A 27,958-nucleotide genomic window follows, 5' to 3' on the forward strand; every position below is an offset into this window, starting at 1 on the left:
GCGGGACGCGGAAGTGCGGCGGGAGCGCCACAGCCGCCATGGCTCCCCCGCGCACGCTGCTCCTGCCGCTGCTCCTGCTCCTCGCCCTCCTCCCGCGGGCCGGCGGCCGCGGCGAGCTGCGGGCCTTCGTGGTCGCCCACAGCCACATGGACGTCGGCTGGGTGTACACGGTGCAGGTCGGCCGGGGCGCCGCACGGGTGGGGTGGGTTCGCTGCGGCCGGGGCTGAGCCGCCCGCGGGCTTGCAGGGCTGCCCGGAGCCGCGTAACGGGGCCGGGCGCTGCCGGCTCCCGGGGCTGTGCCGGCTCCCGGGGCTGTGCCGGCTCCCGGGGCGCTGCCGGCTCCCGGGGCGCTGCCGGCTCCCGGGGCTGTGCCGGCTCCCGGGGCGCTGCCGGCTCCCGGGGCGCTGCCGGCTCCCGGGGCTGTGCCGGCTCCCGGCCGAACTCCCTGCGGAGAAATGCGCAAATCCTTGGCCGGTGCTGCCGAGTCTGCCCTGATGCGTGTCCTCCATCCTCTGGTGTTTCGGGATCCTTGTTTGGAGGAGGCATGGTTAGCCTAGGAGCTGTGCCCTTGAACTGTGGGTTGGTGCGTGCCTAGGTTCTGCAGGATGGTCCTGATGGATTTTTTTTTTTTTTTTTAAGGAAAATCTTAATTCTGTTTGATGGCGTTTTGATTATGTGGCAGATTTTCATGGTCTTTATCTTGTAACGAAGCCAAAATCCCAGGAGAACCTTCTGTCATTTCTTAAGAGAGGAGAGCAGGATCCCAGGTCCTTGATGGCTGGGCTGGGGTTGGAGCCTAGTGCCTCTGAAGTATAGTAGCGAACTTATTTTTGCTAAATACATGAGATGCAGTGCCAAATAAATCAGGTGGGGCATCAGTACCTCTTACATTTGTTAGTTAAAATCCTAAATCCTGAATTCTTCTTCATTAGTATGAATTTTTTTCATTTATGTGTGAAAGATGCTGTAGATACTTCACTAACTAGAGTGAAATGGCATTAGGCCTTAATGATGAAAAAGAGCTAATGGCTCACCTAGGTATCTCTGCTGTGCATGTATTTTTGTCTCCCCTTTTTAGAAAAGATTAATTAATTTTTCCTTTAATACTTCAAACTCATATTCAGAAATTGCATAAGAGAACACAAAACTAAAACTTAAAATCCTTAGTTAAAATTTCACATTGTATTAAGTATCTAATAATCTTGGTTTTTAAAACACCTTATGAACCAATGGAAAAATAATTGGGGAAGAAATTATTTAGATAAACCCAACAGTATTTTAAACCATTCCTGCTACACTCAAATGTTTTCCTTTTTCTAATGGCATGAGCATTTTTACAAAGATGGCTGGATTTCTGTTGTGGAAAGCAAGGGGTTAGGAAAAGTTAATTTCTGATTTGGATTATCTCATCTCCATATTTCAGATGGTGATTTCCATGTAGGAAATTTACCTAAATTGAAACTATGGATTCATGTTTTACATATCATGTCCATTAGTTTTTCAATGGGAAGAGATCTATGTGTCAACCACTTTAAGATGTACATTTTGTGGTGTGTGTTCTTAAGTACCAGTAGTTTAAGTAGATAAGTGTTATGGTTAGTGTAAAATAACCCCTATAACACACAGATAACTTTGTTACAAGGAAAGACAGACACCCCAGGAAATCCTAGGATGTTGGCTGTTGTCTTTAGACATTGTCTATCGCTTTAAAATTAAGTAAAAGGTGGAAGACTGGATCTGGTCAACAGAAGTTGTTCTGGTCAAGGTAAGTGTACAAAAAGTATCTCTTTGTGTACACAACTTCAAAAGTAACATGGTGTTGTTAATTTGATACCCTAGCATAGGATGTAACACTGTGGTAGGTTATTTGATGGGTACAGCTGTCATATTTGCATTGGTATGAAAAAAAGTCCATAGGCTTCATTCTGGAATAGAGGTGTTTCTGGGAGCAAGATAGGATAGATGCACAAAATCTCACACTTTCACTGATCTTTCTGTGTCAACAGTTGAATTCATTCTGAGATTCTTTTACCAGCTTGGCTTTACTCTATCCTAAAAACATCAAGCAAGTGGAGTTATTTTTCATAATAGTATAATTTACAGTATACGTATCACTGTATTTTACTGGTAATGCACAGCAGAGTCATCCCCACTCTGAAGAAGCAATTCTGGTAATTCAGGCCATCAATAGAAGAGCTGGAATGGGAGAATAAACTGTGCATCTGGGGTTTTTAACTATGTTGGTGCGAAGTCTTATCATTCATGGCATCAGTGATTTAAGGTGAGCAATGAGGACTTGGTAAGCTGTCCCCACTGTGTCAGAAAGAAAGCCTGTGTTGGTACTGATGTTGGGAGAAGCTACACCTTGATCTAGTTAGGTCCCCGGTCAGGAGGATGTTTTCTGAAGCAGAAGGGCCAAAGGCTGTATGTAGTCAGAACTCGGTCTTTCTGAGGGAACAAAGGAAGTGTGCAACAAATGCGAAGTTTTGGTATCTCTCTTTTCAAGCCCAATGAGTGTTCAAAACAGCCCTTTTAATATAAGCGAAACAGAGGTTATTTACTTTTTTTTTCTTTCAGGAAAGTATGCATGCTTACGCAGCAAATGTCTACACAACTGTTATAGAAGAGCTAATGAAAGGAAAACAGCGCAAATTTATTGCCGTCGAGCAGGAATTCTTTCGACTCTGGTGGGATATGGTAGCCACAGATGCGCAGAAGCAGCAGGTAAATTGCACTAAAGCCATGCTTCCTGCTAACAAAGATGTCACACTCTTTTCAGGGGACAAATAGGGGCAAAGTACTCCACCGTTTGCTTTTTACCCATGTCTCGTGTAAGCTGTCTCTGAATCTAGTACTTAAAGGACTTAACTCTAAAGGCAGTTGCAAGAGGTTAAACCCCAGCCATAGATTAGAGCAGTAGGAGGTGGTAACCTTTGCACTGAAGATTTTTTACACTTTAGAGTTCTTGTTTCATTGGCGACTTACTTATCTGAGGGCACACTACTTTAAGATATGGGCAAATCTGAAACAGGCCCCACCAATATCTGTTAAAACATCTGGCACCTAACACTGCTCACAAGAAGGAACTTTTTGTTCTTTCCAGTTAAGTACTGCTCAAAAACCTGCCATTTGTAAACAAGGGCAGTACAGCAAAGTGGTGACTGTACATTCAATGGCAGTGATTTTTTTCTAGTAAAGTTATCCTGAAGTTTTATTTGTCAATTCTTCTTTCCTCTGACATGAAACAAACACACTGAGTCAAAGACTGGACTGGTAGCCTAGCAGCTGGTTATGTATTGCAGTGTAGATGTTTGTTTTGGGTTCCAGAACCAAAGGGTGTACAGGTGCAGCTTCCCATGGGTACTTACTCAGAACTTTGTGGTCTGTTTTGTTACCAGGGTCCAAACAGCAGTAGCATATTATTTGCAGTTTTTTATATTTCAGTTTGTTTAAACTTATAGATGTTTGAAGCATCATGTAAAAACAACACCTCTTGTCTGGTTTTTGGTTTTTTTAACATAGCCCTTCACTGAATTCTGGATCTTCTGTTACATTCAGTATTCAAATAACAGCCTGTGCACAGCTGATCTTTGCATGAGACATTTTGCTGGGTTTAGGCAGTTTTTTTGTGGGGGCACTCTGCCCATACTTGCCTGTTGTAGGACAGTTTTCTTATAGATTTGTTAAATTAGAAAACTGTACTGTAAGTGGGGAAGAAAATAGCATAGGAACTGCTTTGTAGAAGGACAGGAAAGTCCTCCAACTTTCAAAGGTGAGTTGATCTTATTTCAAGTATGTTCTGCTGCTGTGCTATGCTTTATATTTAAAGTCAAGGCCCATGTTTTTAATATCTCTTACGTGGAATCCAGAAGAGTAATGTGTGTCACATTTGACCTCGGTAGTGCAAAAATTAGTACCTATGATTTGGGCTTTAGTCTCCTAGCCTAATTATTTGTAATTGTAACTTTTACACATTTTATAGCCAGTTCTCTAGTTAGTTTATAGTTTCTTCTCTCAAAATTAAAATGGTTAAAACTAAATTCCTCTTAAACCTGTGTGTCTAGCATTGAATCTCTAATTTGCAGATAAATTATATGTTTTTAACATCAGCAAGTTGCAAATATTGGTCCCTGAAATTAGGTCACTCTAGTTACTGCCCTGCTTTTTCCACTTGAACTCTAGCATTAATGATTTTCTGTAGCACAGGCACTCTGGTTTTTATTTTCCCTTTTTTTTTTTCATCATTTAGTGGTTTACTTGGAATGCAGGATTTAATTCTAGTTTGTTTTGAAGTGTCTGCTTTGGATTGGAACTATAGCATTAAAAACTAGTAAAAGGTATGGCCTGGGTACAGAAGCTGGTTTCTCAATTCAGACAAGAGAATATGTAAGAGTGAAATGTACTGCCGCAGTATTCAGCCAGATAGGAACCTTGTAGTTCTTGGTACATGTTATTTACACAGAATTTTCTTGTGTGAGCCATTCCTACCTCCTTACCCTGGGTTGATATCTGGATGCTTTAACTAGGGGGAAAAAAAGATGTGTAGCCATTTCTGTCTGGTTTGTAGGCGTGAGTTGATGGTGGTATGGTCCCAAGGATCACAGATACGTTCTAACACCATAGCAGCCTGCTGCTTATAGTACCACTGCCTCTGTTTCTACCATTCCTCCTTCCTTTTGCCCCCTTCTGATCAGAAAAAGTGCTTGTCCTTACAGATACTGTTTTCTTTTCTTTTTTTGGGAGGAGGGAGTTTGGATATTATTTAAATTACTTGAATTATTTTTCTTGTGTTTCCAGCCTCTTAGTGGTTCCACAAAACTTACATTAAAAAAACATTTCTGTGGCCCCAAGTTTGGATCAGAGGTAAATTTTGGACATCCATCCAAATGAGGAATAATAATCACAGATTCTTTTCATGTAGGTCAGGGCCAGTTCTGTGCTGCCACCAGATATCAGTTATCTGGTCTCCCAGCATGCTAATCAGTCACCACAGTCGGCTGGAACTAATTTAGGAATGCTGAGCCCTGAAGCGTTTTCACAACATTATGAAGGAGAGAAATGATTATAATCAAAATTGACAATCTGGCATCCTATCTGAGTAGACACTGAAGGTTCCTGGGAAAATAAACATAATAGCTCTAAAAATGGCATCCTACATGACAGATGTAAAAAAAAAAAAAAAAAGTTGAGGATTAAAATACATATTTGCATAAACTTTACTTACTGGAAGTTTGAGATATCTCTGAATTTCTAGTGAAGTAACTAAAATAAAACCAGCAGACTCCTGACACTTTTAGAAAGGGGCATAGACTATTCCTTCCTCCCTCCAAACACCACTCCCCCCTCCATCCAGCATTTGCTGAAGGCTGTACTTGTCAACATACCTGTTGTTTTTAGGAGCTGAGATTGAACCACCCCCACCAAAAAAAAAACCCCAGCCCCACCCCGCAAAAAGCCACCGCCAAAAGTTGAGCAGGTGACAAGTTTTTAAACTAGGAAAAAGATGAGAAATTAAGGTTAGCAGTGGGTTATTCAGGCAGGCAAACCTGTGGAATAACTATTTCTTAATAAAGCATTCTGTCAGTCACAAGTTGAGCAACTCGTCTGTGCCCCAAAGGCAAGATAAATGTGTACAGAGTAAAGGAGAGATGTTTGTATCCACAAACGGAGTGAGGACACACTCTATCTCTCTCCTGGATCCCACAGATCGAGGTTTCCAACTAAAGGAAACCCTCGGAGCTTGAATATTAGTGCTTGCCTGGGGCTCCATTGCTGCTTGCAAGGAGTTGCATATTGCTCCCTCATCCAGCCACCAAGTGCCTTTGCTAAGCCAAGCTGGATGCAGCAGGAGGAAGATTTTGGGAGAAGCATTAGTATCTTCTGTTTTAATCCCCAGCTCTAGCTGCCTTGAGGCAGGATTACAAGCTGCTGCCAGTGCAGTGTCTGGTGTTCAGGCGGTATAGAAAGGCACAGTAACAGCACTACTGAGAAACACCAAAAGGTCAGTGTCTACCTGGCAGTGCATCCTTTGTTCCTGTTACCTGCTTTCTGTGTAAGCTAGATAAATCAAGGCACTGTGCTGCACATTGGAATGCTTTTTCCCCCCCCACTCTCCTTTAGATAGCACTCGGTACAGACAGCCTTTTATCCCACTTTTTGTCCTGGATGCCTTCTTGACAAATGTTGTGCCTAGGTAATGTGCTGTGGTATCAAATGAATTTGCAGCCTTTTTGGATAAGACTGAAACGGTGCTTCTGTTCTGTGCCTTAATTTCAATATTGTAGGTCCATCAGTTGCTTCAGGAGGGACGACTGGAATTTGTCATTGGAGGGCAAGTGATGCATGATGAAGCTGTGACACTAATTGATGATCAAATTTTACAGTTGACGGGTATGCGTATTTGCATTTAACTTCTATTTTTCATTGTTATGTCCTTGGAGGTTTTGTTTGGTTTTCATTTTTCCACTCCAAAATTGCTACTATTTTCTGACTTCTTAAGAACTGATTTAAGCATTTCTTATTTTTTGCTCGCTGGTGTGTTATTCATATAAAAATCTTTGCTTAAAAAAACCCATTACTTTTGATATGACAGTTCTGCAGCAAGCACCAGGGTTACCAAAAGCTGGTTTGTCAGGTATGAACTTGTTTGGAGCAGAGGTCTTTCGTATGTGTGTTTTTGAGAGCTTAAGTTTCTGGGAAGATAGTTATGGTGAAATTGAGGGTATGAAACACTCCTCAAGGAAATACCTGGTAGCAATTCAGAGTATGGGGAAGTTGTGTTGTTTAGGCAAGGTCTTCTGCAGAATGGGGGCCGTGGAATGTCAGTGAGGTCACCTAAAATTGGTTGAAAGACTTCTTGATGAAGAAACCCCCATCTGTAATCATTATCATCATCTTCTGTTAGAAATAGATGTGTATTTCCGAGAGATGCCATTTTGATCTCCTAGCTTCTGCATTTGGCTATTTGTATGTTACACCTGTCCATCTGATGGTTTAAAGAGTCTTTTAGTACGTAAGTTTGTCTGGTTAATGCAAACAGAAACAGGGTAACTGGTGCCACCACTGTGCTAGAGATGTCTGTGATACGCCATGAGGGAGTAGCAGGGAGGGGATATGTTAGCACCAGCTCCATGGCAGGAACTCTGCCTGCTCCAGGGCTATGCCCCAGGCAGCTCTCTACATGGGAGAGTAAAGGGACAGAAACACTTCTATTATTTTCTGAATCTGACTGCACAGCACCACTGGCCTTGTTCCTTGCTTGTCAGTGTTTATCAGGAGCACAGGATTAGCAGCTGCTTCCATACCTCAGTGCGCTTTGGCCAAGAGGAGGAGAGGAACTGTTTTTTGCTCTCACCTGATTGCTTCAAAGGTTTAAGGGTTGCTTTATGGGCTTAGAACACTGAACTGAGAACTTCTCCAAATAAGATACTAATAGTGATTGAAGAGTCCTTTTGTTAAACACTAACACAGCTTTTCTATTTATTGGAGTTAGCTGAAAAATACATTATTTCTAATTTAACATTTCATTCTGTGTAAAAATAATATTTATTAAAAAAAAGGAAATTTCAAGTTTGGTAATTTATTCATCAGGAACAAAAGTATTAATGTATTTTAAAATTCTTGTTTGTTTTTCCTGAAAGCACTCTGCTCAGTGTGAGTAGGTACAAAGAACAAAAAGTATCTTTCGATTGTGTGGAGTTCACGTTGAGAAGACAAAGCCAAGTGCAGACATTTGGGATCTACATTTCGTGTCTTCTCTTGTCTGACCAGACTTCCAGTGTTTTGGAGGAGCTAGAAAACTCTGCTTCAAATATGCCTCCATCAGAATACTTAACACACTGTGAATATTTTAGCTAGGAAAGATATTAAGCATGCAAAAGATGAAGTGAAAAGCAGCCTCACTTATTCAAATGTGATTTTAAAATTTGAAATGGAGTTATTCCAAACCAGGGAAGATATGATCGTATTTTCAAATAGTTCTGACCATAATTCTGTAACTATGAAATAATGATCTGCAATTTTTTTTCCTTTTTTCCTTTTTTTTAAATCATGAGTATCCAAGTGCGATATACCTGAGTTCCAAATAAAATCTACTGCTTTCCTAGTTTCACTTTGATTTAAAATTTTTTTTTGGGTTAATTCTATTGTCTGGGCTTTCTAGTTTGGGGGTTTCTTTTTTCAAAACTCATTTCTGTATTAGTAACATTAGTAACTAAATTAGTAACATTAGTTGTAAATAACATCTTGTATCAAGATCTCTATCAACTTTTGGCTCTTTTCATATGACTGATAATCATATTCATGCTAGTTTTGTTTAGTGGATGGCTTGCTTCCCTGTCCCTTTGTCATTAATACGAGACTGAAATTAGAAATTAGTTAGAAGTGTTTTAACCTAAATAAATTTTGCTTTGCAGAAGGTCATGGATTTTTGTATGAAACTTTTGGGTTCAGGCCTCAGTTTTCTTGGCATGTTGATCCTTTTGGAGCTTCAGCTACAACACCAACTCTTTTTGCTCTGGCTGGTTTCAACGCTCATCTTATTTCTCGCATTGACTATGATCTGAAGGCTGACATGCAGAAAAACAAGGTAAAAATACCCTTAGGAATGAAACCATGGCTGGCCTGTACTTACAGCAATCTGAACCATGACATTAAGATAAGAATCTCTCTCATTTGTGCAATAAAATGGAGGTATTTCTTATCTAAAAGTGACTTGCTGATTGCATGTGGTAATGGTGAAACATTAAATCTGTGTTACATGGTCAGTTAATGTCTTCATGACCTCTGGTCAGTGATAAAATGTAGTCTAGCCAGAAGAAGACACAAAATGTGGGCATATGGGCAAGTCTAAATGGACATTGAATTATGAGTGTTTGAACCAGAGACATCTAGAAGGAGTTTCTGCTTTCCTTGAGAAAATCTTGGATCTGTTGGGTTTTATGTGAGCTGTTTTAAGTGTAATGTGTATGTTTGGGCACAGTGTTGTCAGGCTTGGAACATTTATTTGTGCCTGTAAAATTAATAATACTAGGTCAGTTAAAGTGGCAGCTAGTCATGGTTTTGCTGAATTCAGGTTTTCTTTCATGTTCTGCCTTCTCTTGCACAGTGTCCCATCCACAGTAAATGCTTTTCATATCACAGTGTTGGATCCTGATCTGTCATCAGTTTTACTCACTGCATTATGTGAAAATAAGGGGCTTTCACTACTGTATTCTGGGCACTAGGCAGCTTTTATGAATCTTGGCTAAAGCTCAACTGTCTCTGAAGAAAACAGAATTCATGTTGAATTTAGTGAAGCCAGGACCTACCACCTTGTGTTTGTAATGAATTGCAGTAGTTCCTTTCTATTAAAATCTTTTATGAGCTTTTGACAATCTTCGCCCAGCTATCTTTTCTTTTTTCTGGCCCTTAACAGTCTGAAGGCTTCCAAAACAGTAAAAGTCTACTTCAGTTGGTTAAACATTGATTCCCACCAACTAAAGTGCAATCACCCTACATCTGGATCTTTTCTAGCCTGTAGGTGTTCAACTTGCATTGAAACAAGTGAGGTGTAATGGCTGTGATAAGCCAGGCTTATCTCTGGATTTTAGTATGCTGGCAGTGTGCTGCCTTCTCTCCTTCTCCATCAGCTCTAATGGAAAGAGGCCCTGATGTGGCCTCCTATATATAGTGTGTGACCTTATCTGGGGTACCATTGGCTGGTCTTCAGAAAAAGCACTTAGAAGTATTAAAAGTGGTGGAAGGGAAAATGAGAACTCTGAAGTCTTAAGTTGTTAATGATGTATTTCTGTGCATGTTGTCAAGGGTAATGGTTTCTTACCTTTTTTGTTTTCCAGAAGCTTCAGTTTGTATGGCAGGGCTCTCCTTCCTTATCAGAAAGACAGGAGATCTTCACCCATGTTATGGATCAGTACAGCTACTGTACTCCATCGCAATTACCTTTTTCAAACAGGTCTGAAGACTTCCCAAATATGCAGAAATGTTGCTCACTTCTGAGAGTTTATATTATTGGGGTTTAAGCATTTTTCTTTGACTGTTTTCTTTCAACAGTATCCTACTGCTTTCTCCTGACCCGTGGTAGGTCAAGGAGATGTCTAGACTCTGCAGATCTGAGTAAGGATTATTAAGCATCCCCAGCTTTCCACCATAATAAATTAAGTTTGCTCAGTACCTAACAATGGAATTCTCAAAAGTGCCACTTACTACTGACAGGCATTAAAAATACCTCTAAATATTGACAGACTTGAAAAATAATGTTTTCTTACACCGGGAGGCTTGAAATATACGTATGGCTTTCATCTACTTAAAATACAGTGACTGACTTCCAATGTCAGTCCTTATTAAAAAAAAATAAAAAAATGTGAAAAAAATTAATTACTGTAAAGAGAAAATGTCCAAAGCAGGACTGGGGTCTTTTTTCTCTAGAAGCAAAGATTTTAAAGCTTCAGGAAGCTCAGCAGGGACTTGGCTATTGCTAATTGATTTTCTATGGGAGATTTTCAGCATTATCTTGGGCTGAGATTGTGTGTATTTTCCGTGTATGAACTAAAGCAACTAAAATTTTCCATTTATTTTGTGAAGAAATCTGAGAACTTTTGAAAACTTTATTTTTCTTACCAGCTTATCCAGTAAAATACTCTTTGAAAATGAAGCCTACTTGGGGGAACATCCTCATTGTTACAAAGCTTGCTGGTTTGTCCTGTGATTCCTTTGTTCTATGCCAGCAAGCAGCAGGGAGTTGAAAAGTTGCATGGTGTTGAAAGAAAACTGGGGACTCTTCCCCCTACCTCTACCCCCAAATAAATACTTAAATCTAAATACTAGCAATGAATATAAACTGAATTTTTTTGCCTCTTATTCCCTGGGTATGTACATTTTATACCAGCACCTTTTGATGTGTTTTTCCCAGTTGAGTAAATCCTGTTTCCAACTTACTGCTTTCTGCTTCTGCTTAGGTCAGGATTTTTTTGGAATGGACTTGCAACTTTCCCAGATCCACCAAAAGATGGTGTTTATCCGAACATGAGTCTTCCTGTTACAGATGCTAACCTCCACCTGTATGCACAAACCATGGTGGCAAACATTAAGGAGAGGGCAGCCTGGTTCCGGACAGGGGATGTGTTGTGGCCATGGGTAAGTGTCTGATGAGTGATTGTTTAGAAGAGGCACTTACAGACTGGAGGGCGATGGTACTTGCTGCCATAGGTACTGCAGAAATGCTGGTACAAACCATCTGACATAGTGTTTTTCTAATAATTATGGTCCAAATGACTGACAAGTAATGATATTTAAAGTTTCCTTGTACAGCTGGTCAGTTGTCTATCCTTCTTCTACCCTACTCAATATAGAAATAAATGTAACAAAACTGTAAAGATAACCTCTTGTGAAACTATATATTGCAGTATTGCTTCCTTTTTTCTCCCCTTGCTTTGTCTATTTAAATGATCTCCTTTTATAACTGCCTAGCCAACAGAACTCTGTGTTAACAAAAATTACAGCATTATAGGAAAGTGTATGACATATTAGGTAGCCATGGTCTTTTCTAACAGATGTTTAATCATTTTCTTATACAGTCTTTGTATTTTAGTTAGAACCATAAGCAAGCACATCCCATCTTGGTCATCTAAACACTTTTTTCGGCAACATGCTGTGTTAATTACATCTTACATATACACATAGCACTGATGTGCTCTTGCCAATTTCAATTCCTAAGGAAAGAGTAACTTTGCCTAAACTGAACATACTGTCTGGTTTTTAATTTTTATGGATGCTGTAGGTCTCATAATTACAATGTTAAAGGATTATGTGTGTTCTTTGCAGCCTGTTTCACCACAAGATCTGTTGTTGCAAAGAAAAGCTTTTTCTGACTGATGCAGCTTTGAGTCACTGATTTGTTTTTCTCCTGTGTTTATGACACTGTTGCTTATATTGTGTTTATTATTTTTGTAGAGAGTGAGAAGTAGAATATAACACTCCGTAGTTGTGCTGTAGTGAAAATTATGCTGGAATGGGGAGAAGTTTTGAATAGTACAAATAAATCCCTAATACCTAGATCCAAAACCACAGTTTTTCAGTAATGTAAGAAAATTTCAGTCTCTAACTTCTGGGTTTCTGTGCCTGTGATAATGCTATGTAAAGAAGTAGAGAGAATATATGGTTCTAAAACTCTATGCTTTTTCATCATTTTTTGTGATTACAGATGATCTGTGCAAGTAACCCTACCCAGTCTTGACAGTTTTGTAACTAATGTCAGTTATATGGGCAGTCAAAATCAAAATAAATACCCTGGAATACAGACTAGTGTTAAAAATTATCCTCCTTAATTATGTGACCCAAAGTCATTTGGCTGTTCTGTGTTCGGAATTTCAGGGCTGTGACAAACAGTTCTTTAATGCATCTGTTCAGTACTCTAACATGGACCTGCTGGTGGATTACATTAACAAGCATTCTGGTGAGTTTGGAGTGACTGTCCAGTACGCCACTGTCAGTGATTACTTCCAAGCGGTTTACAGCAGGAATCTTACATGGGAAACTCGGGACTCTCAAGACTTTCTTCCATATTCAACAGGTAATTAAATTCACAGCTGCCTAATGTCTGCCTCAGATGTACATATGTAAAATTTTAATAAGAGAAGATGAGAAATAAAGAAGAAAAATGCCTTCTTATAAGATTTGTTCATTCTATGGGGCATCATCAACAGACAAGTTGATCCCAGCTTAGTTGTGTAAAAAAGATGGCTGTGTGGCCAAATAGAACAATGTCCCATTTTTACTGTTTGAAAGAACTGAATTATGCATAGCTTATACCAGAGGTGGAAAATGTGGCGTGGAGTGATGTGTGAATGTCTGAAGAAGCTACAGGTAACCAAGGGACCAAGGCAATCTGAAAGCTCTTGGGGTACTTCTGTGTTAGTACAGTGGGATGGGGGTTCCCGAAGTGAAACAGTCGATGTTGAGGATTTGATGTCCACACTCTAAGCGATTGCAGGAAATATATAATCTGGTCATATAGGCTCAAATGCCTATTAATGCTTGTTGCATCCATCAGGAAACCAGTTTCTGAACTCCAGACCTAATCTTTTATATAAAAGCAAAGCATACTAGGTAAGGATGACCTGATCCAAGCAAAATACTAGTGTAGATGAAACTCTAAAGTCTACTGTAGAAGAAAGAAAGCAGTTTTTCATTAAAGAAAACAGTTTGAAGTTCCGGGGGAGAAAAGAATTCTCTTATAACTGCAGTCTCAAAAAGTAAAAATACCATCAGTATTTCTGAAATTTCATAATACAGTGTTACAGAAGTTTTTTGCAGCTCCTTGTTGCTTGCATCTTATGTGCTGCACTAACTTAACTTTTCAAGCAGAGCTGAAAAGTATGAGAAAAATATGAAAAAATCCATGCCATACCCAACATCCCTTTAATTCTTTTCCCCAATAAATTTACTGGTTTAGACCTCATATCAAAGTATGCAGAGAGAAGACACAGCCAACTTCTCCATTTCTAAACTCATTAATTTATTTTCTTGCCTGGTTTATTATTAAAATATCATTGGTTTCATTAAAACACCTTTCTGTGTAATTGTAGCTACCACTGCTTAATCACATTTTTTGGCTGTGTATGTATATTTCAGACTGTTCTGTAATGTGTCTGTTAACTTTTCAATGAATAAAAATAACCATTGCTTCCTGTGAATCATTGCATGGACTGACTCCTCACCTCCCTGTAGGGATCATGTCATACCTAACAACTTGCTGATAAAAGCATTGCCGGTTCTAACTGCTAATATCCTTTTACATCTGGGCTCTTTCCTTTATCTTTTGGCATAATTTACCTGCAGGAGTCAATTGCTATTAGCTTGCATAATAGCAGCACCTTCAATGTTCCAGGTAGGTGCCCACACATAGATGTAGTTTTTTCCCCAAATGACTTTCTGTGCCTTGCAATTGCAGTATAGTTTTGAGTGCACTTTCTCCCACATACTGTTTTGCTTCTTGATGATTAATCCTCTCTTATTCTTGCTATGCCCTTTTTTATGAGTCACTTATTGGGCTCGGTGTCACTTATGACATACAGAAACTCAAGTTTTAAGTCCCAGATACGTATTTCCTTCTACTCTGCGTTCATTGTACTGTGCTGATATGTACATGTAGTTCTTCTGCTTGTAACGTTGAAAACTAAAATGAAATTAATTCTGTTGAAAGTTCTAGCACCTTTCAGGCCAAAAATAATTTATCCTGATGGTTTTTGAGCAAAGGATCCTATTTTCTAATTGTTACCTTTGATCTTGGGCTGATAGCAGATTATTACAGTTGCATGCATGCTCATTAGAAAACACTTTCTGCAACTTTTTTCTGGAAAACCTATTTATCACAAGTGTATTTTAAAAGAAGCTGCCCCCAAACAAACACACTTAAGGAGTGATTTGGAGGTTTTAAAAACAAGTATTTGTTTCCCTAGTTCACTCTGTGGGATACTGAAACATTAACATAAATGGAATGTTGAAGTACTTTCCAGTAACCACTTGAGGGCATCTTTTGATGTAGTCTGGAGTGCTGCAGTAGTTTGGAGTCATCATCACTATTTCTACTCCATTTTGAGGAAATTAAATTTAAGCTAAATCCCTTTGATTAAGAGGTTGAAATGTAGAGTGTGTGTATCAAGCAGTTACCAAGGATTATAATCTATTTATCAACAACTAATAGTAATATATGCTTCAGTGAAACTTTGAAAATTCTTTTGTGCAGATCGACAAGGAGGAAATTTCCATAAACCAGGTTAACTTGGTTGGTACTGGCTTTGTATCAAACTTGCATGTTACTAGGCCTGTAGGAGAGGTGATAGCTTTCCAAAGTGCATGTTCCTGGCTGGGTTTCTTTGTAGGCCTTATGACCTTTCTACTTAATGGCTGCTGTGTAAACTCCCAGGAGGATTCACGAAGGAAGCTGAACAGTAGTAGTGCAATAAGTAACAAGTGATAGATGAAGTGGTATTTTGATGTGTATTGGATCTGTTCAACTCTAAACAGAGCCATTCCAAGCATGGACTGGGTTTTACACTTCTCGGAGCACATTAAAAGGAATCGCAAGAAGAGCAAGTTCACTGCTTTATGCTGGAGAATCCTTTTTCACACAGTATGTCCGGAAACACCCAGAAGGTTCTATTTGCAAATGTAAGGCTCTAAAGCAACTTCAGAGTCTTAGATGGGCAGTTTCAGAGGTAAAGATTGATTTATTTTCTAATTTGAATGAAAGTGTTTATTTTCCTAATGTAAAGTTTGCATAAGCATTGCAGCTGGAGTGTCTCAAAGTTGCTTTTATGTTTGTGGAAATAACTTTCCCCCTTTTGCAAGTCGTAAGTAAAAATAAAGCAATTTTTCAAAAAACTGTCTTGAAACATGACTTTAGCTCCTTAACCATGCATTCAAGATATGATTACTGGCAAATGTTTTTTTCAACCAGTGAAAGAGTATTCACAGAATTCACAGAATGTCTGGGTTGGAAGAGACCTTCAAGATCACCGAGTCCAGCCCATGCCCTAGCACCTCAACTAGATCACGGCATCGAGTGCCATATCCAGTCTTTTTTTAAACACATCCAGGGATGGTGATTCCACCACCTCCCCACGCAGTCCATTCCAGCACTTTATCACCCTTTCTGTAAAAAACTTTTTCCTAATATCCAACCTATATTTCCCTTGACGCAGCTTGAGACTGTGCCCTCTCATTCTGTCAGTTGCCACCTGGTGAAAGAGGTCAGCCCCCACCTGACTACAACTACCCTTCAGGAGGTTGTAGTATACGGTTTCAAATTTTGGATATGAAATTCCTTTTCGTAATGTTAGTTTTATTATTTACAAAATTGTTCTTAAATAAAAACCAAACAAAAACTGAACTAATTGAAAACTACTGGTAAGCTCTACTTCTGCAAGTTAGAAGAGGAAGGACAGATTTGTTTCGTGAAAGTTCAGCAGTGAAGTGATTATCATTAGCCATTTACAGTCCTCAGTGCTTTTGCTGGCAATAATTATTTTGTCTGCTAAGGTAATGACCAGATCTTAGTAGGAAATGAAAAACCTGGCTTGTTACAGTATTTTTGCTTCATTCTTGGTTTTGGTAACTTGTTTGGTTTTTTCCTCTAAAGATGTAACTTCAGTATATTAAAAGTGGAATGCATATTGAGGGAAATCTGTATGCATCTTGTCTTTGACCATCTCATATAGGAATTTGGAGTAGGCAAAATGTGAATCTGAATATAGCTGTAATCCCTTATTGTTTTGAGTTTAGTGTCTGAACTTCAGTTGACTATTATGTTAATACAAATGCAAACCTGAAGCTGTCATCTGTTGCACCTTTCCAATTACTTTTAAATATAAGGTGCAGCACCACGATGGTATAACAGGCACGGAGTCTCCCAAGGTGAAGGACATGTACATGAGTAACTTGATGTATGGAATGTTCAACGTAAAGAAGTTAATGGCTTCCATAATCCTTGATATCAACAATGCAAAGAAAAATGGAGAGGTCTATTCTTCTGTTTACACAAAAGATTCGGGTAAACCAGGTACTTTTTACATAGCTTTTCCAATTTTCAAACTTACCTTATGAAAGCTATCATGTTTTCCTCTAAAACAGTCAACATACTACATACATCTAAGTTCTGTGAACCATGGCTAAAAAATCCTGTTTGCTTTATGAGACCTGAGCTCTCAGATCTCAAGCATCAGAAACCAGGATTTCTCAGGTGATGTTAGGCAGAACCCTACCTCAGTGCATGTATTAGACCTGGCTCCCAGATTCTGACCTCAAATGTAAAAACAGAGGGGAGGAAGAGGTGCTGATCGGAGTAGTCACTAAACTAATGTTACTCTGCAACAGAGCATTACATGATAAGGAGCACAATCAGAGTCAAGAAATGTTCTTGCTATAATGTACTGCCAGCTTGTGTAAAAAATGTAAAAGGATTTTTAAGAAGTCTGTTCTAAAGACTGTACACTCCCTTTTATCTTTACTTTGGAAACTTTTTAAACTGTCAGATGTAAGCAGTGCCGTGGGCTGTGCAACAGACCGATTTGGATTTTTACAGGGCTGTTTTTAAATTAGGCTTCTCATTTGATCTTCTGTGTAACTCTGATAAAGTTAATACTGCTTGACAATGAGTTGTGGTAAGCAGCTTATTTTCACTGAATGCATTTACATTCAACTCAGGTGCCATATTCTGAATACATGGTCTTTTTTGATTGGGCAGAGAAGAGAAGAATAAAGCAGAAGAGGTTTTTATGAAAGACTATAAAATGTTTTCCTTTTTTCAATTATAAAGTTTTACTGCAGGGTTTTATGTTAAAATTTTTTAAGATGGTTGTACCTAGACAGATTTCTCAAATACTTTTTAATATCACATTTTAAAAATACATAATGTAGTGACTGGTAGTTTTGTCTGTTTGCATGCACAAAGGGGCTACAGATGTTGACCAGTATGTTGTTGTCTATAACCCACTGGCATGGAACGTCACTACCTTTGTCACGGTTTCTGTCAGCAGTGAGGCAGTGAGTGTATATGATGAACTGGGACGTTCTGTACCAGCACAGGTACTTCAACTTCATTTCTTTCTGTTACTTTCCTCTCACTTGTCAGTTTTCATTGACTGGATCCTACCTCCTGTCAAAATGGGATTTTCCTGCTTGTCCTTCAAGGGTTGTTTTTACTTGCCTGTTTCTCAACAGAGAGACTTTTTTTACTGTCCAAAAGGTCCTGCTGCTCTTGTAGTGTGTTTGGTTTGTCCTTTTCATGTCTGCTGTATGTGACCTGGTGCTTCTTACCTTATTTTTCTTTCTCTAAAAAACACTGTTTCAAATAAATCCTTTTATGTTGAAGCCCTGCCTTACAATTGACAGCCCTGTTTGTACAATTGACAGATTGCCTTGGGGAGGGAGAAGAAGAGAATCAAGAAATGTAGATCTTAGAAACTGGTGTCAGTCAGCTGCCATTTGACAGCTCATTCTGTCATAGCCAAGCTCCAAGACACAGCCAGCTGTTCCCTGGGAGGGAAGAAAGTGGCCTCAAGTGAAAGCTAGCACTAGCCTTTCTCAGGAGCATCTGCTGTACAGAATGCAACATCATCAGTGGCTTGATAAACCTCCAGGAATGCTTCCTGCACGTAAGGCCTGAAGAGGCCTGAGGCAATTCCAGATGCTTCCCTCTGTCCCTGAGATGTCAGATAGCTCAGCAAATTCTGCCAGCTGGACAGAGTTTCTGTGACCTGTGGCTTATGACTGTGACCATGCATGAAGGCACGTTGTAGTCAGGTAGTGATGTACAGCAGCTATCCCTTGTTCCTGTATATGTACATGTGATGGCATAAGACAATACTGCTTTTATCTGAAACCATCAGGCTCTTTGGGTTTGCATATGGTCATTCTGCCTGTCGGTCACTTACATCCCAGAAGTCATTCTGCCTGAATTACTTCAGTCTCATAAGATACAAAGGTGAGATTGACATGTATTCAAGGCATTTATTCAGGACTTAGGACGCCCTAAAGGCAAGTTGCCCTTCTCTTAGGCAAAACTGTCTGTACCAAGTTGATCTGTACTCTCTAGAGTTATTTGTCTAGAGCTGGAAGTTACCTTATATGCATGTGGATAGTCACTTGAGGCTAAGTAAAATCTCTTTAGCAGTTATGACAGGGTGGTTTGGGGTCTTTTTAATTCCAGTATGTGCAGTTCAAAAGTGCATTCATATTACACACTCCTTCCTTTTGAGAGGAAAGAAAACTTTAGCTCAGAACATTGATGTGAGTATGTGGCTGAGAGGAATTGAAGCTTTGGTGAGTGCTCTGCTGCCTTCTGCATCATGTGTACGAGTTGTATAGTGAAGGGAGAGAATGGGAGTAGATCCAGCTGATGCCACTGTTGTTAGGTTGTCTGTGGTGTAACTGGATATATGTCAGCCCACAGTGTTGAAGGTGCAAACAGCTTGCTTCCATTGCTTGTTAGTCATAGCTAGCCTCTTTGTCCATAGGATCTATTCAGAGTTTATCTAGTCCCATTTTCTTTCTCCAAATCAAAAGTAGTACTAAAGTATGTAACATTAATGGGCAGGATACATGTAATGGAAAGATGATTAAAAACTGTTCTTTAAGGTATTTCAGTATTACGTAACCTGGTGTTACTGTTCAAAAGGATGTTAGATGCTTCTACCTCCTTTCCATGTGCCTTCCCTAAGGTGAGGGTGCATGTTGGTGCTTCCTCCTCTCGTCATGGCTTTTCTTTTACTTTGCACTAGTCATGTCTCTTGTGTTTCAGTCTCTTTTCTGTCATTTGACTGATCAATTTAATTTATGATTATTTCTGTTCATATAGATATTTTGCAGTGCGATCTTAAATCTATGATTCCATGTTCACATTAAAATAACCCTTTTAATTTGCTTAGTGACTTTCTTTCCTTCACTAGAAAGGCTCAGCTTAATCCAAGTTCACCAGGCTCCCAATTAAAAGCAGCATGGATCTACATTATAATTTAGAATTATAAGAACGGCACGTTTAGAAACTTACTATTAAAGTAGAAGCTAATTTTTATAATTTAGGGCTTACAACACATGAAGGTAATTGCCTTGCTAATTAATTTTCTGTAATGAAGCATTTTTGTGTATGCTAATGTACAGGTTCAAAGCTCGGTGGAATCCCAGTCTACCTATGATCTGTATATTCTAGTTGCAATAAGTGGTCTGAGCTACAGCAAATACAGTATTAAACCCCTGAATGGTGAACAGTCTGCATTTATTGGGAGATCAATCAAGTATGAGCGGAGAGACTTAACTCGTGCAGATCAGCAAGGTCGACAGTTGTTTCCTGTGGTTAACAACTGCTACCAGATCGTGTTTGACCAAAACACAAACCTGATGCACAGCATTACAGAGAGGTGAGATTGCCTGCTTGTTTTCAATAATGTTTCAGATTCTGTACAAAAATTCGTAAAAATAAGTCCAAGGACTGTATTGTGTGTCCTAATTCCAAGACTCAACTAACAAAATGTTCTTTACAGTCTTTATAATTCTGTTTTATCACTACTTCACATGCCCTCCTTTTTACACTAGCATAGGTGTGATTCTGTATTAGTTCTGTGATGTTGCCCTATTTAACTCTGCAGTTGGTCTCAGATGATATTTCACAGTAATAACTAGTATATCAGCAGAGTTTTAGTGTACTTTAGAATGAAAGAGGGTTATGAATGTGCATTTTTATTAAAAATTACTAACTAAGCACGTACACTATGGCTGTACAATGAGCCTTAAGTGATAAAGCAAGAGCTTACTTTTACTGAATAGTGTTTTGCAAGTCCCATATCACTCTTTGTGTGGTAGAAAACTACAAAACTATTTGAAAGGAAACTTTTAACTAAGGAATTTCCATTTAATCAGGCAGATAAAATGAAAGAATTATCAAGATTTAGGTGAGATTTGGAGTTTTCAGATGGTCTTTCTCAGCTGATGCAATTTGGCCCAATTTCTTCAGCTTCAGTGCAGTTGTGCTGTTTTTTGCCTGCTCAAGATTCAGATTGTCAGCTGTTACATACTGATGGAAAATTTGACCCCTTTGACACTGGTGTGATGATAGCTAGATCTCTTTAACCTGTGAGGTTTTGTTCATAATTCTGCCTCCTAGAGCAAGAACTTGTTGTCCAGTATATTTAAAATCAGCTTTAAAAGTATAGATGAACTTTAACTAAGAGCCCTGGAGTAAGTATTTTATCAAAGTGGCTCCAGGTCATAACTGTCTCCAGATTCTAAAAGACCTGTAGTGCAGAAGAAAGAAATCTAAATTAAGATTCCAGTTTTCTCTATCCTGCTTTCGCAGGCAGCAAGAGCTGGAATTCAGCATGCAGGAGAAATGAGATACTTGCTTCACAAGCCTTCAGACAAGCTCAAAATGCTTGAGTTTCAGAAAGTTTGCAGTGAGATAATGGGAAAGATGAGGCATCACAGGTCAGAATGGGAGGAAAGGTTAAAAAAAATTGGGATCTTCAACTTGAAGCTTTCTAAGTTCAACTGCAACACTTAGAACTGGAAGTGCCTCATAAGAGGAGTAGTAGAAAACACTTGGATATTAGTAGAAAACACTTGGATATTTTCTCCTCAGTCATTACAAATTGTGGGTAGCTATATTAACATGAGATAAAATGTTTGGCAGTATAAATTTATATGCTAGATGAAGTGATTTTTCCTGTTTTCACAGCAAGTTGCCAAATGCAGAGCAGGTAGCTGAGAGCAGCACCTTAAATTGCCTTCATATGACTTTCTAAAAATTGTGATAATAAGTCGTGAATAGCTAAACTGTAAGGTTCAGTGGAGAGAGGAGGAGATACAGTAGGTACTGAGTGATTGTAAATGTTGCTACCCTGTTGATTTTATTGTTACCAGTGTTAAACATGGAAACTTGCATCATGCTGATTTTACCTAGTTACAAAGTTAAATTAACCTAACTATTCATTAATGCAGTGCACCTCATTCTTGTGAAAATGGGCAGTTTTAATCCTGTAGCAACTCTCGCATCAAAACAACGAGGTAATATAAATGATGTCTGATCTTAAGATGGTTCTCTTCTACAAAAATAGAAAATTACATAGAAAATCCATTTATTTACACACTGACAATTACCTTAATGGGAAGCCCTTTAATTCTTTGCTGTCCTCATTTACCCACTCTTGCAAAATCAATCCACTGTGAAGAAACAGATTTTTTTTCCCTTAGATTTCCAGCCTCATTCCTGTTGCAGTTCAGCTTTGCATTTATCACGTACAAACTGTGTTTGTAAGTAATATAATATTTACTCTTCTGTGGATTCTCAGGGAGACTAACCAGACTGTCCAGTTCACCCAGGAGTTCCTTGAGTACCATGTAAATGGAGACACAGTGAAAGGACCCATTTCAGATAACTACTTATTTGCTCCAAATGCTTCAGCGGTTCCAGTATCAAAAGCAGTGGGGTTGGAAGTTATGTCTGGAAGCTTGATGACAGAGATACGGCAGTATTTCTACAGGTACCACCACCATTACAGCTTCCCTTCACTGGAATGTTTAATTCTTTAGATAAGTATGTGGTTACTTCTGTACAGTTACTCCTAAACAGTGAGCTCTGTGTACTGTTTAGGATGAACTATCATACATCTGCTGAATGAACTGCTGAGGAAGTTCATAGATCTTATAATAGTTCTATGATCATAGAATCATAGAATTGTTTGTGTTAGAAGGTCTGTAAAGATGTAGTTCCAACCACCCTGCCATGAGCAGGGACACCTTCCAATAGACCAAAGCCCGATGTAACCTGGCCTTTAGCATCTTCAGGGATGGAGCATCCACAGTTTCTTTGCAACAGTGTCTCGCTACCCTCAGAGGAATTTCTTCCTACTATCAGATCTAAACTTACTCTTTTTTGGTTTAAAGCCATTTCGCCTTGTCCTACCACTATGTGCCCTTGTCAAAAGTACCTCTCCAGCTCTCTTGTAGGTCCCCTTCAGGTGCTGGAAGGTTGCTGTAAGGTCTTTCCAGAGCCTTCTCTTCTCCAGGCTGAACAATCCCAATTCTCTTAAACTGTCTTCATAGGAGAGATGCTCCAGCATTCTGATCATCTTTGTGACCCTCCTCTGGACTCCTTCCAACAGGTCCTTGTGCTTGCCATGTTGAAGACCCCAGAGCTGGATGCAGCACTGTGGGTGGGGTCCCATGAAGGGGAAGCAGAGGGGCAGAGTGCCCCCCCCTTGACCTGCTGGCTGATCTGCTTTCGATGCAGCCCGGGACATGTTTGGGTTTCTGGGCTGTGAGCACACACTTGCCTGCTCATGCTGAGTTTCTTATTAACCAACACCCCTAATTTCTTCTCTTCAGGGCTGGTCTCCAGCCTTTCTCTGCCCAGTCTGTGTTTGTGCTTGGGATTGCCCTGACACAGGTGCAGGACCTTGCACTTGGTCTTGTTGGACTTCATGAGGTTCACATGGGCCCATTCTGAAGCACATATTGCTGCAGGAGGGAGGGAGGGAGGGAAGGAAGGATGTGGAGATTGTTTAGGGTGATCTTCTGTGGTACATTTTTTAATGCAACTTCCGTTGAGAAACTGGTTCTGTACAACTTAATGAATATTGAAGTTAATATCTTACATGAATGGAGCTTGGACATAATGATACATTTTCATAACTCTGAATATTTTTCTTGCAAGCAAATTAGAGAAAGGAGAAATGAGTCCTACAGAAGTGAATCCTGCTCTGACCCCTGATGAACTAGCTACTTTTCTGTGTTAAAATTATATCAGTGTATAACCCCTTCACCCTCTTTTAAATCGGGTTGTCTGGTTGAAGTCTTTGCTTTACGTGGCATGTACAGGGGTTGTAGTTGAGAAGGACCTTTGGAAAGTACTGCGGAACTTTTGCATCAAATTTGATGTCACCCAGATTGCAAAAATGCATGTATTCTGTACAATGTAAATATGCTGCTTAGGAAGTCATAATAAATTTTAAATTTGTTGTTAATTTTGAGAAAAACAGAACCTTTGTAGTCAAATGAAGAATCCTCTTGACACTTGCAACATGAGGGAAACTTACAGGATATCACTTACTCTGGTTGAATATCTGTATATTTGAAAGTTAAATGGAAATTAAAAGCAATTGTACATGAAATAAATAGCAAATGGGCAAGAAAGTTGTCTATGTAGGATGACATCATGAATGCCTTGCAAGTTTTGTCACAACCAGTCAAGTGCTCCACTTTATAAACTCTGTATCCTTCCTTTCATTTTTATAGCAATGTTACTTCTCAGGATTATATATATGCAGTGTATACCAGGCTGTATTCAGTACCAGAAGGCTACGATGGAAAGCTGCTTTGCCACAGGATAGAGCAAGAATACAGTGTTGGGCCTTTGGAATTAAATCGTGAAGCAGTTCTAAGAACAAGCACAAATTTGAACACCAGACAACTTCTCTACACTGACAACAATGGATATCAGATGCAGAAAAGACCGTTCAAGGTGTATGTGAATAACACAGTGGCTCGGGTAGGCACAGAGGTGTAATTAGAAGTCAATTGTGCCTTATCTTTGTTCTCCATTACTGTTTCCTGGATTAATATTATCTCTGCATGGTTTGCTGTGTGTTGACAGAACTATTACCCTATGGTCCAGACTGCCTACATTGAAGATAATACCACAAGGCTGATGCTGCTTGCAGAAAGAGCTCATGGTGTATCAAGTCAAGGGAATGGACAAGTTGAGGTAACGTATAAATTTTTGCTTCTTTTTTAGGTGAGCATAATTTCATAGCTGCTGATAATACAAGTAAAGCCTGATGGCTGATTACTGTTGTGACATTTACCTTCCCCATACAGGTGATGCTACACAGGAGACTATGGAACAACCTTCAGTGGGACCTGAATAACAATCTCACTTTGAATGACTCTTCAGTGGTTCGCCCTGTAATTTGGCTTATTTTAGGAACCAAGGCTGTCACCAATACTTTGTATCGGACAAGTGGACTGGCATTAGAGCATAGGCCAGTAGTAATGTTTGGAGCATTATCAGGTAATCATTCCATTTCCTATGCTATCTTTAGTAACTGAATGGCTTGTTTATGTTGCTTTGATTTATGCTGTTGAGTTTGTAAATGCAGACTTCAAGCCTCCTGTGTGGCAAAGTTAGTATACAGTGAATTAGGAGGCAGATTTAGAGCCTGCTAATTGCTTTGCATTAATTTCAAACATGGATATTGTCCAAGTGTATGAAATGTTTCTCTTGTTATATAATTATCTCTACTTTCATAGGAAAATAAATTTTAAAGCATCTAATGAGAACAAAATGTTCACACAGGAATTAGTGCAAAATAGCTAGTGCACTATGTATCAGCTTCCTGGATGCTGAGTCCTTAATGACCATTGTTGAGTCATTCTTCTAAAAATATTCTTCTAAAAATAAAAATGGTAGTGAAATAGCAATTTCTAACTGCAGTGAAATTTGTTTTATGGAAAGCTCTGATACACTTTTCTAGCAGTTAAAATCATGCTGCTTTCTGCTTTGTATCTTGGAAGGCCTTGGAGGAGAAAGTATATCATCTACTTTGCCTCTGCCTTGGCTGAATAAGTAAAAAGCCCTTTACCCTTCCACAGTACCCTAGCCAGGCTTGTGTGTGTGATGGATGTTTAATGTTTGCTTTGTTTTATTTTGCATGGAGGAGATAAACCAAAGCTACCCAGACGGCTTCAGCAGAATTCAGTCCATGATTCACCTGTAACTGTGCCACCTAATCTTCATCTCCAGACATTGAGCATTCCAGGGTGGAAGTACAGCTCTAATCATGCAGAGCAGGTCCGCAGCATCCGCATGGGTAGGTGCCTTCAAAAAGGTGGCTGGATGTTACGCTTAAATAAGCTGGTTTTCTTTTTTTCTCTCCTCTGTGGCTACTACTTCTATTTATTCAAAGTGTTAAATTCCTTAACCAAGAAAGTTGATTGTGCTGTATTATTTCGCTGCTCAAGTGAATTTGTCATGCCTGTTAGTGATATTCCTGTCAACAGTGGGAGCTGGGTATTTCTTGATATTAGTCCTCTTGCTAACTTTAAAAAATAGGAACTTAGTTCAAATGATGAGAGTTGAAAGTTTAAAAAAAAGCTTAAAGTTTGGGTTTATGTTTAAAGTAAGAAAATGTTTGCATTTTGATTTCTTTTGAAGGTAAACAGAAGCAAGGTGATGCAGATTTCAGTCGTGTCCTGCTAAGAATTAGACACTTGTATGAAGTTGGAGAGGATCCTGTGCTGTCTCAGCCTGTGATGGTAGATCTGAAGGTAACTCTAACTCTTTGAGACAGAATAGCAGTTGAGGTGTTTTTATTCCAGAGAGAACTGGTGGAATGACATATCCTGTGTGCTAGAAAGTCCACAGAAGATGGATACAAAAGTATTAGTATAACTTCAACCTCAGAGGGAAGTGAGCCTTTTTTTCTTACTCAGCTTTGCAACGCAGAGGCCGTTAACTGTAGATGAAGTTGCCATAGGCACAGCATGAAGATCTGCTTAAATATGGGTAGGACTGGTTCTGTTGAGCTCTTGGTAGTATAACACTTCCTCCAGTACCTTAACCAGTGCAGAGAGTAGGATTCTGTTTTGTTGTTCTTTTTTTAGTTACTGCAAATTGTACCTATAATTAATGAAACGTGGACAGGATTAAAGGAAAACATTTTTTTTTCTATAGTTTTTTTCTGGGAGTTGTTCAAACTTCCATCATGTACTTGCTTTTTTCAGTTTCATGTTTATTTGATCTTTCAGATGGAAGCAGATTACTTTCTAATCCATGGCAGGGGTTTATTATTTTGATTGTCGTGACAGAAACACGGGGAACAATGTGTAGGATTCTCTGTTGCAGTAAAAAGGGGAGTGTGAGTTTCAGCCCTTTTAATAGACTCTGTACTGTAACACAGAGGAAGCTTTCTGCACCTCAGCTTCTCAGTTCGAAGCCTCGTGAATCTGTATTTGCCTTCGTGTTGCATGACCTTGCAGATTTTTAAAGTCTCTCTGCTCTACTTAACAGGCCAATGCTAGAGCTGAAAATTCTATCTGATCTTACTGGGTAGTAGGCTGGTGAGTTGATACTATTCTCTAAAAACTCTCATTTGATTCCTGGTGTTTTCTTTACTCACAGTCTTTGCTAAAAGGATTGGGATCAGTGACAGCAGTGGAAGAACGATCCCTCACAGGCACCTGGGATGTGAACACCTTGGAGCGGTGGAAATGGAAGACTGCACAATATCCAGGCAAAAGTAGGTTGAATAATGTGGTTGGTGTCCATATTGTTGTTGGCTGTTGACTGTTGAAGCTTGATGTCTAGTTAAAAATATTTTAAAAATTTGCAAGATTAGAAGTGTGTTATGGTTTTGTATGACAGACCTGATACCTGTCACAGCCTGCCGGTAGTAACATTTAACTAGGCTTCCCTGCAAATACTAGACTGTTGTATTTCTCTGATGGCTTGTTTTGCCTAGAAGTGTTAAAAAGTGTGGAATCTTTCTGGAGTTTTCTTTGTCCAGATAGAGGTGGCTACTTTATGAATTCACACTTGTGAGACAGATTGATTTTGTCAAATGCTGATGAGTTGTGTTTATCTAAGCCTAAGCCTGTGCTGCAGAAAAACAGCTGCAGTTAAAAATCTCTGCTGTAATCAGCTTAAAGGACTCTGTGGATATGATTCAAGTTAGGGCTGACACTCAAATCAAATGCTGTGGGTGACCTAATTTTATTTCCCATTCCAGTTAGTTGCTTGGACAATGTCCTTACTGTCAGTTACATCCGTATTGTGCCTTGTAAAAAGCTTGCAGAGGTTTTGGAATGGGCTAGGTGAGAGTTTAGAGCCCTACTTGACCTGCAGCTTGAAACTTGCTTGCTTTTTATTCATGATGAAGAAACGGTGCATGACTGGGGAGTCATTGCACATTTTCTATGTGAGCCAGTGTGTGAAACAAAGATAAATTATTGTATATTTTAGTATTATGAATGGGTGCATCTTAGGCTCTATACTGCTTAAGAGTTTGAGGGAGGAGAATCTGCTCAAACACTAGCTTTTAGGGAAGGGATGAGTTAAAACTGATGTGATAGAATAATGTCTCCATTTGAGTAAAGCTGCTTTAATAAATTACCAATGCTTTTGTGTTTTACAGGATTCTTCAACAGCACAGAGGCCTCAGAAGACTATATAGTAACTGTTCACCCAAAGGAAATAAGGACTTTCTTTGTATACTTTCAGGTTCAATAATGTTTGATCATGTATTTCAGGAGAACATGTAGTATCTTTGCAGTTTTGTTTCAAGATGCAAGTAATGATCTTGAAAAACATCCTACTGGTGTTAATGAAAGAAAAAATCATTTGGAATAAACTTTGAATTTAATTGAATTGTTGGCCTGAGTTGTGGGTATTTTTGTTGGTTAATTACTTACA

At 39.3% G+C, this 27,958-nt stretch overlaps 1 protein-coding gene across 2 annotated transcripts; it reads left to right on the forward strand.

The window, feature by feature from the left end:
* On the forward strand, positions 1-27,913 carry MAN2B2 (mannosidase alpha class 2B member 2). 2 transcript variants are annotated; one of them, XM_039551119.1, is made up of 19 exons: positions 1-176; positions 2,578-2,724; positions 6,285-6,390; positions 8,415-8,587; positions 9,837-9,952; positions 10,956-11,133; positions 12,370-12,568; positions 15,025-15,215; positions 16,372-16,549; positions 17,450-17,583; positions 19,657-19,913; positions 21,840-22,031; positions 23,785-24,037; positions 24,143-24,253; positions 24,367-24,559; positions 25,206-25,358; positions 25,703-25,815; positions 26,669-26,786; positions 27,681-27,913. In XM_039551119.1, exons 1-19 carry the CDS (start codon positions 39-41, stop codon positions 27,773-27,775), a joined length of 3,045 nt encoding a protein of 1,014 aa, XP_039407053.1. In that variant the 5' UTR covers positions 1-38; the 3' UTR covers positions 27,776-27,913. The 2 variants fall into 2 exon arrangements, with proteins under 2 accessions (XP_039407053.1, XP_039407052.1); XM_039551118.1 differs by having other exon boundaries at positions 2-176; positions 16,372-16,558.
* The last annotated feature ends 45 nt before the right edge of the window (positions 27,914-27,958 follow it).

The sequence above is a fragment of the Corvus cornix genome, chromosome 4, assembly GCF_000738735.6.
Source record: "Corvus cornix cornix isolate S_Up_H32 chromosome 4, ASM73873v5, whole genome shotgun sequence".
Lineage (NCBI taxonomy): Eukaryota > Metazoa > Chordata > Aves > Passeriformes > Corvidae > Corvus > Corvus cornix.

Coding starts and splice junctions, on each gene's coding strand:
- MAN2B2 (XM_039551118.1), top strand. CDS start 39: ATGGCTCCCCCGCGCACGCTGCTCCTGCCGCTGCTCCTGCTCCTCGCC. Junction 8,588..9,836: donor CTGACATGCAGAAAAACAAG/GTAAAAATACCC, acceptor TTTGTTTTCCAG/AAGCTTCAGTTTGTATGGCA. Junction 12,569..15,024: donor CTTTCTTCCATATTCAACAG/GTAATTAAATTC, acceptor AACTCTAAACAG/AGCCATTCCAAGCATGGACT.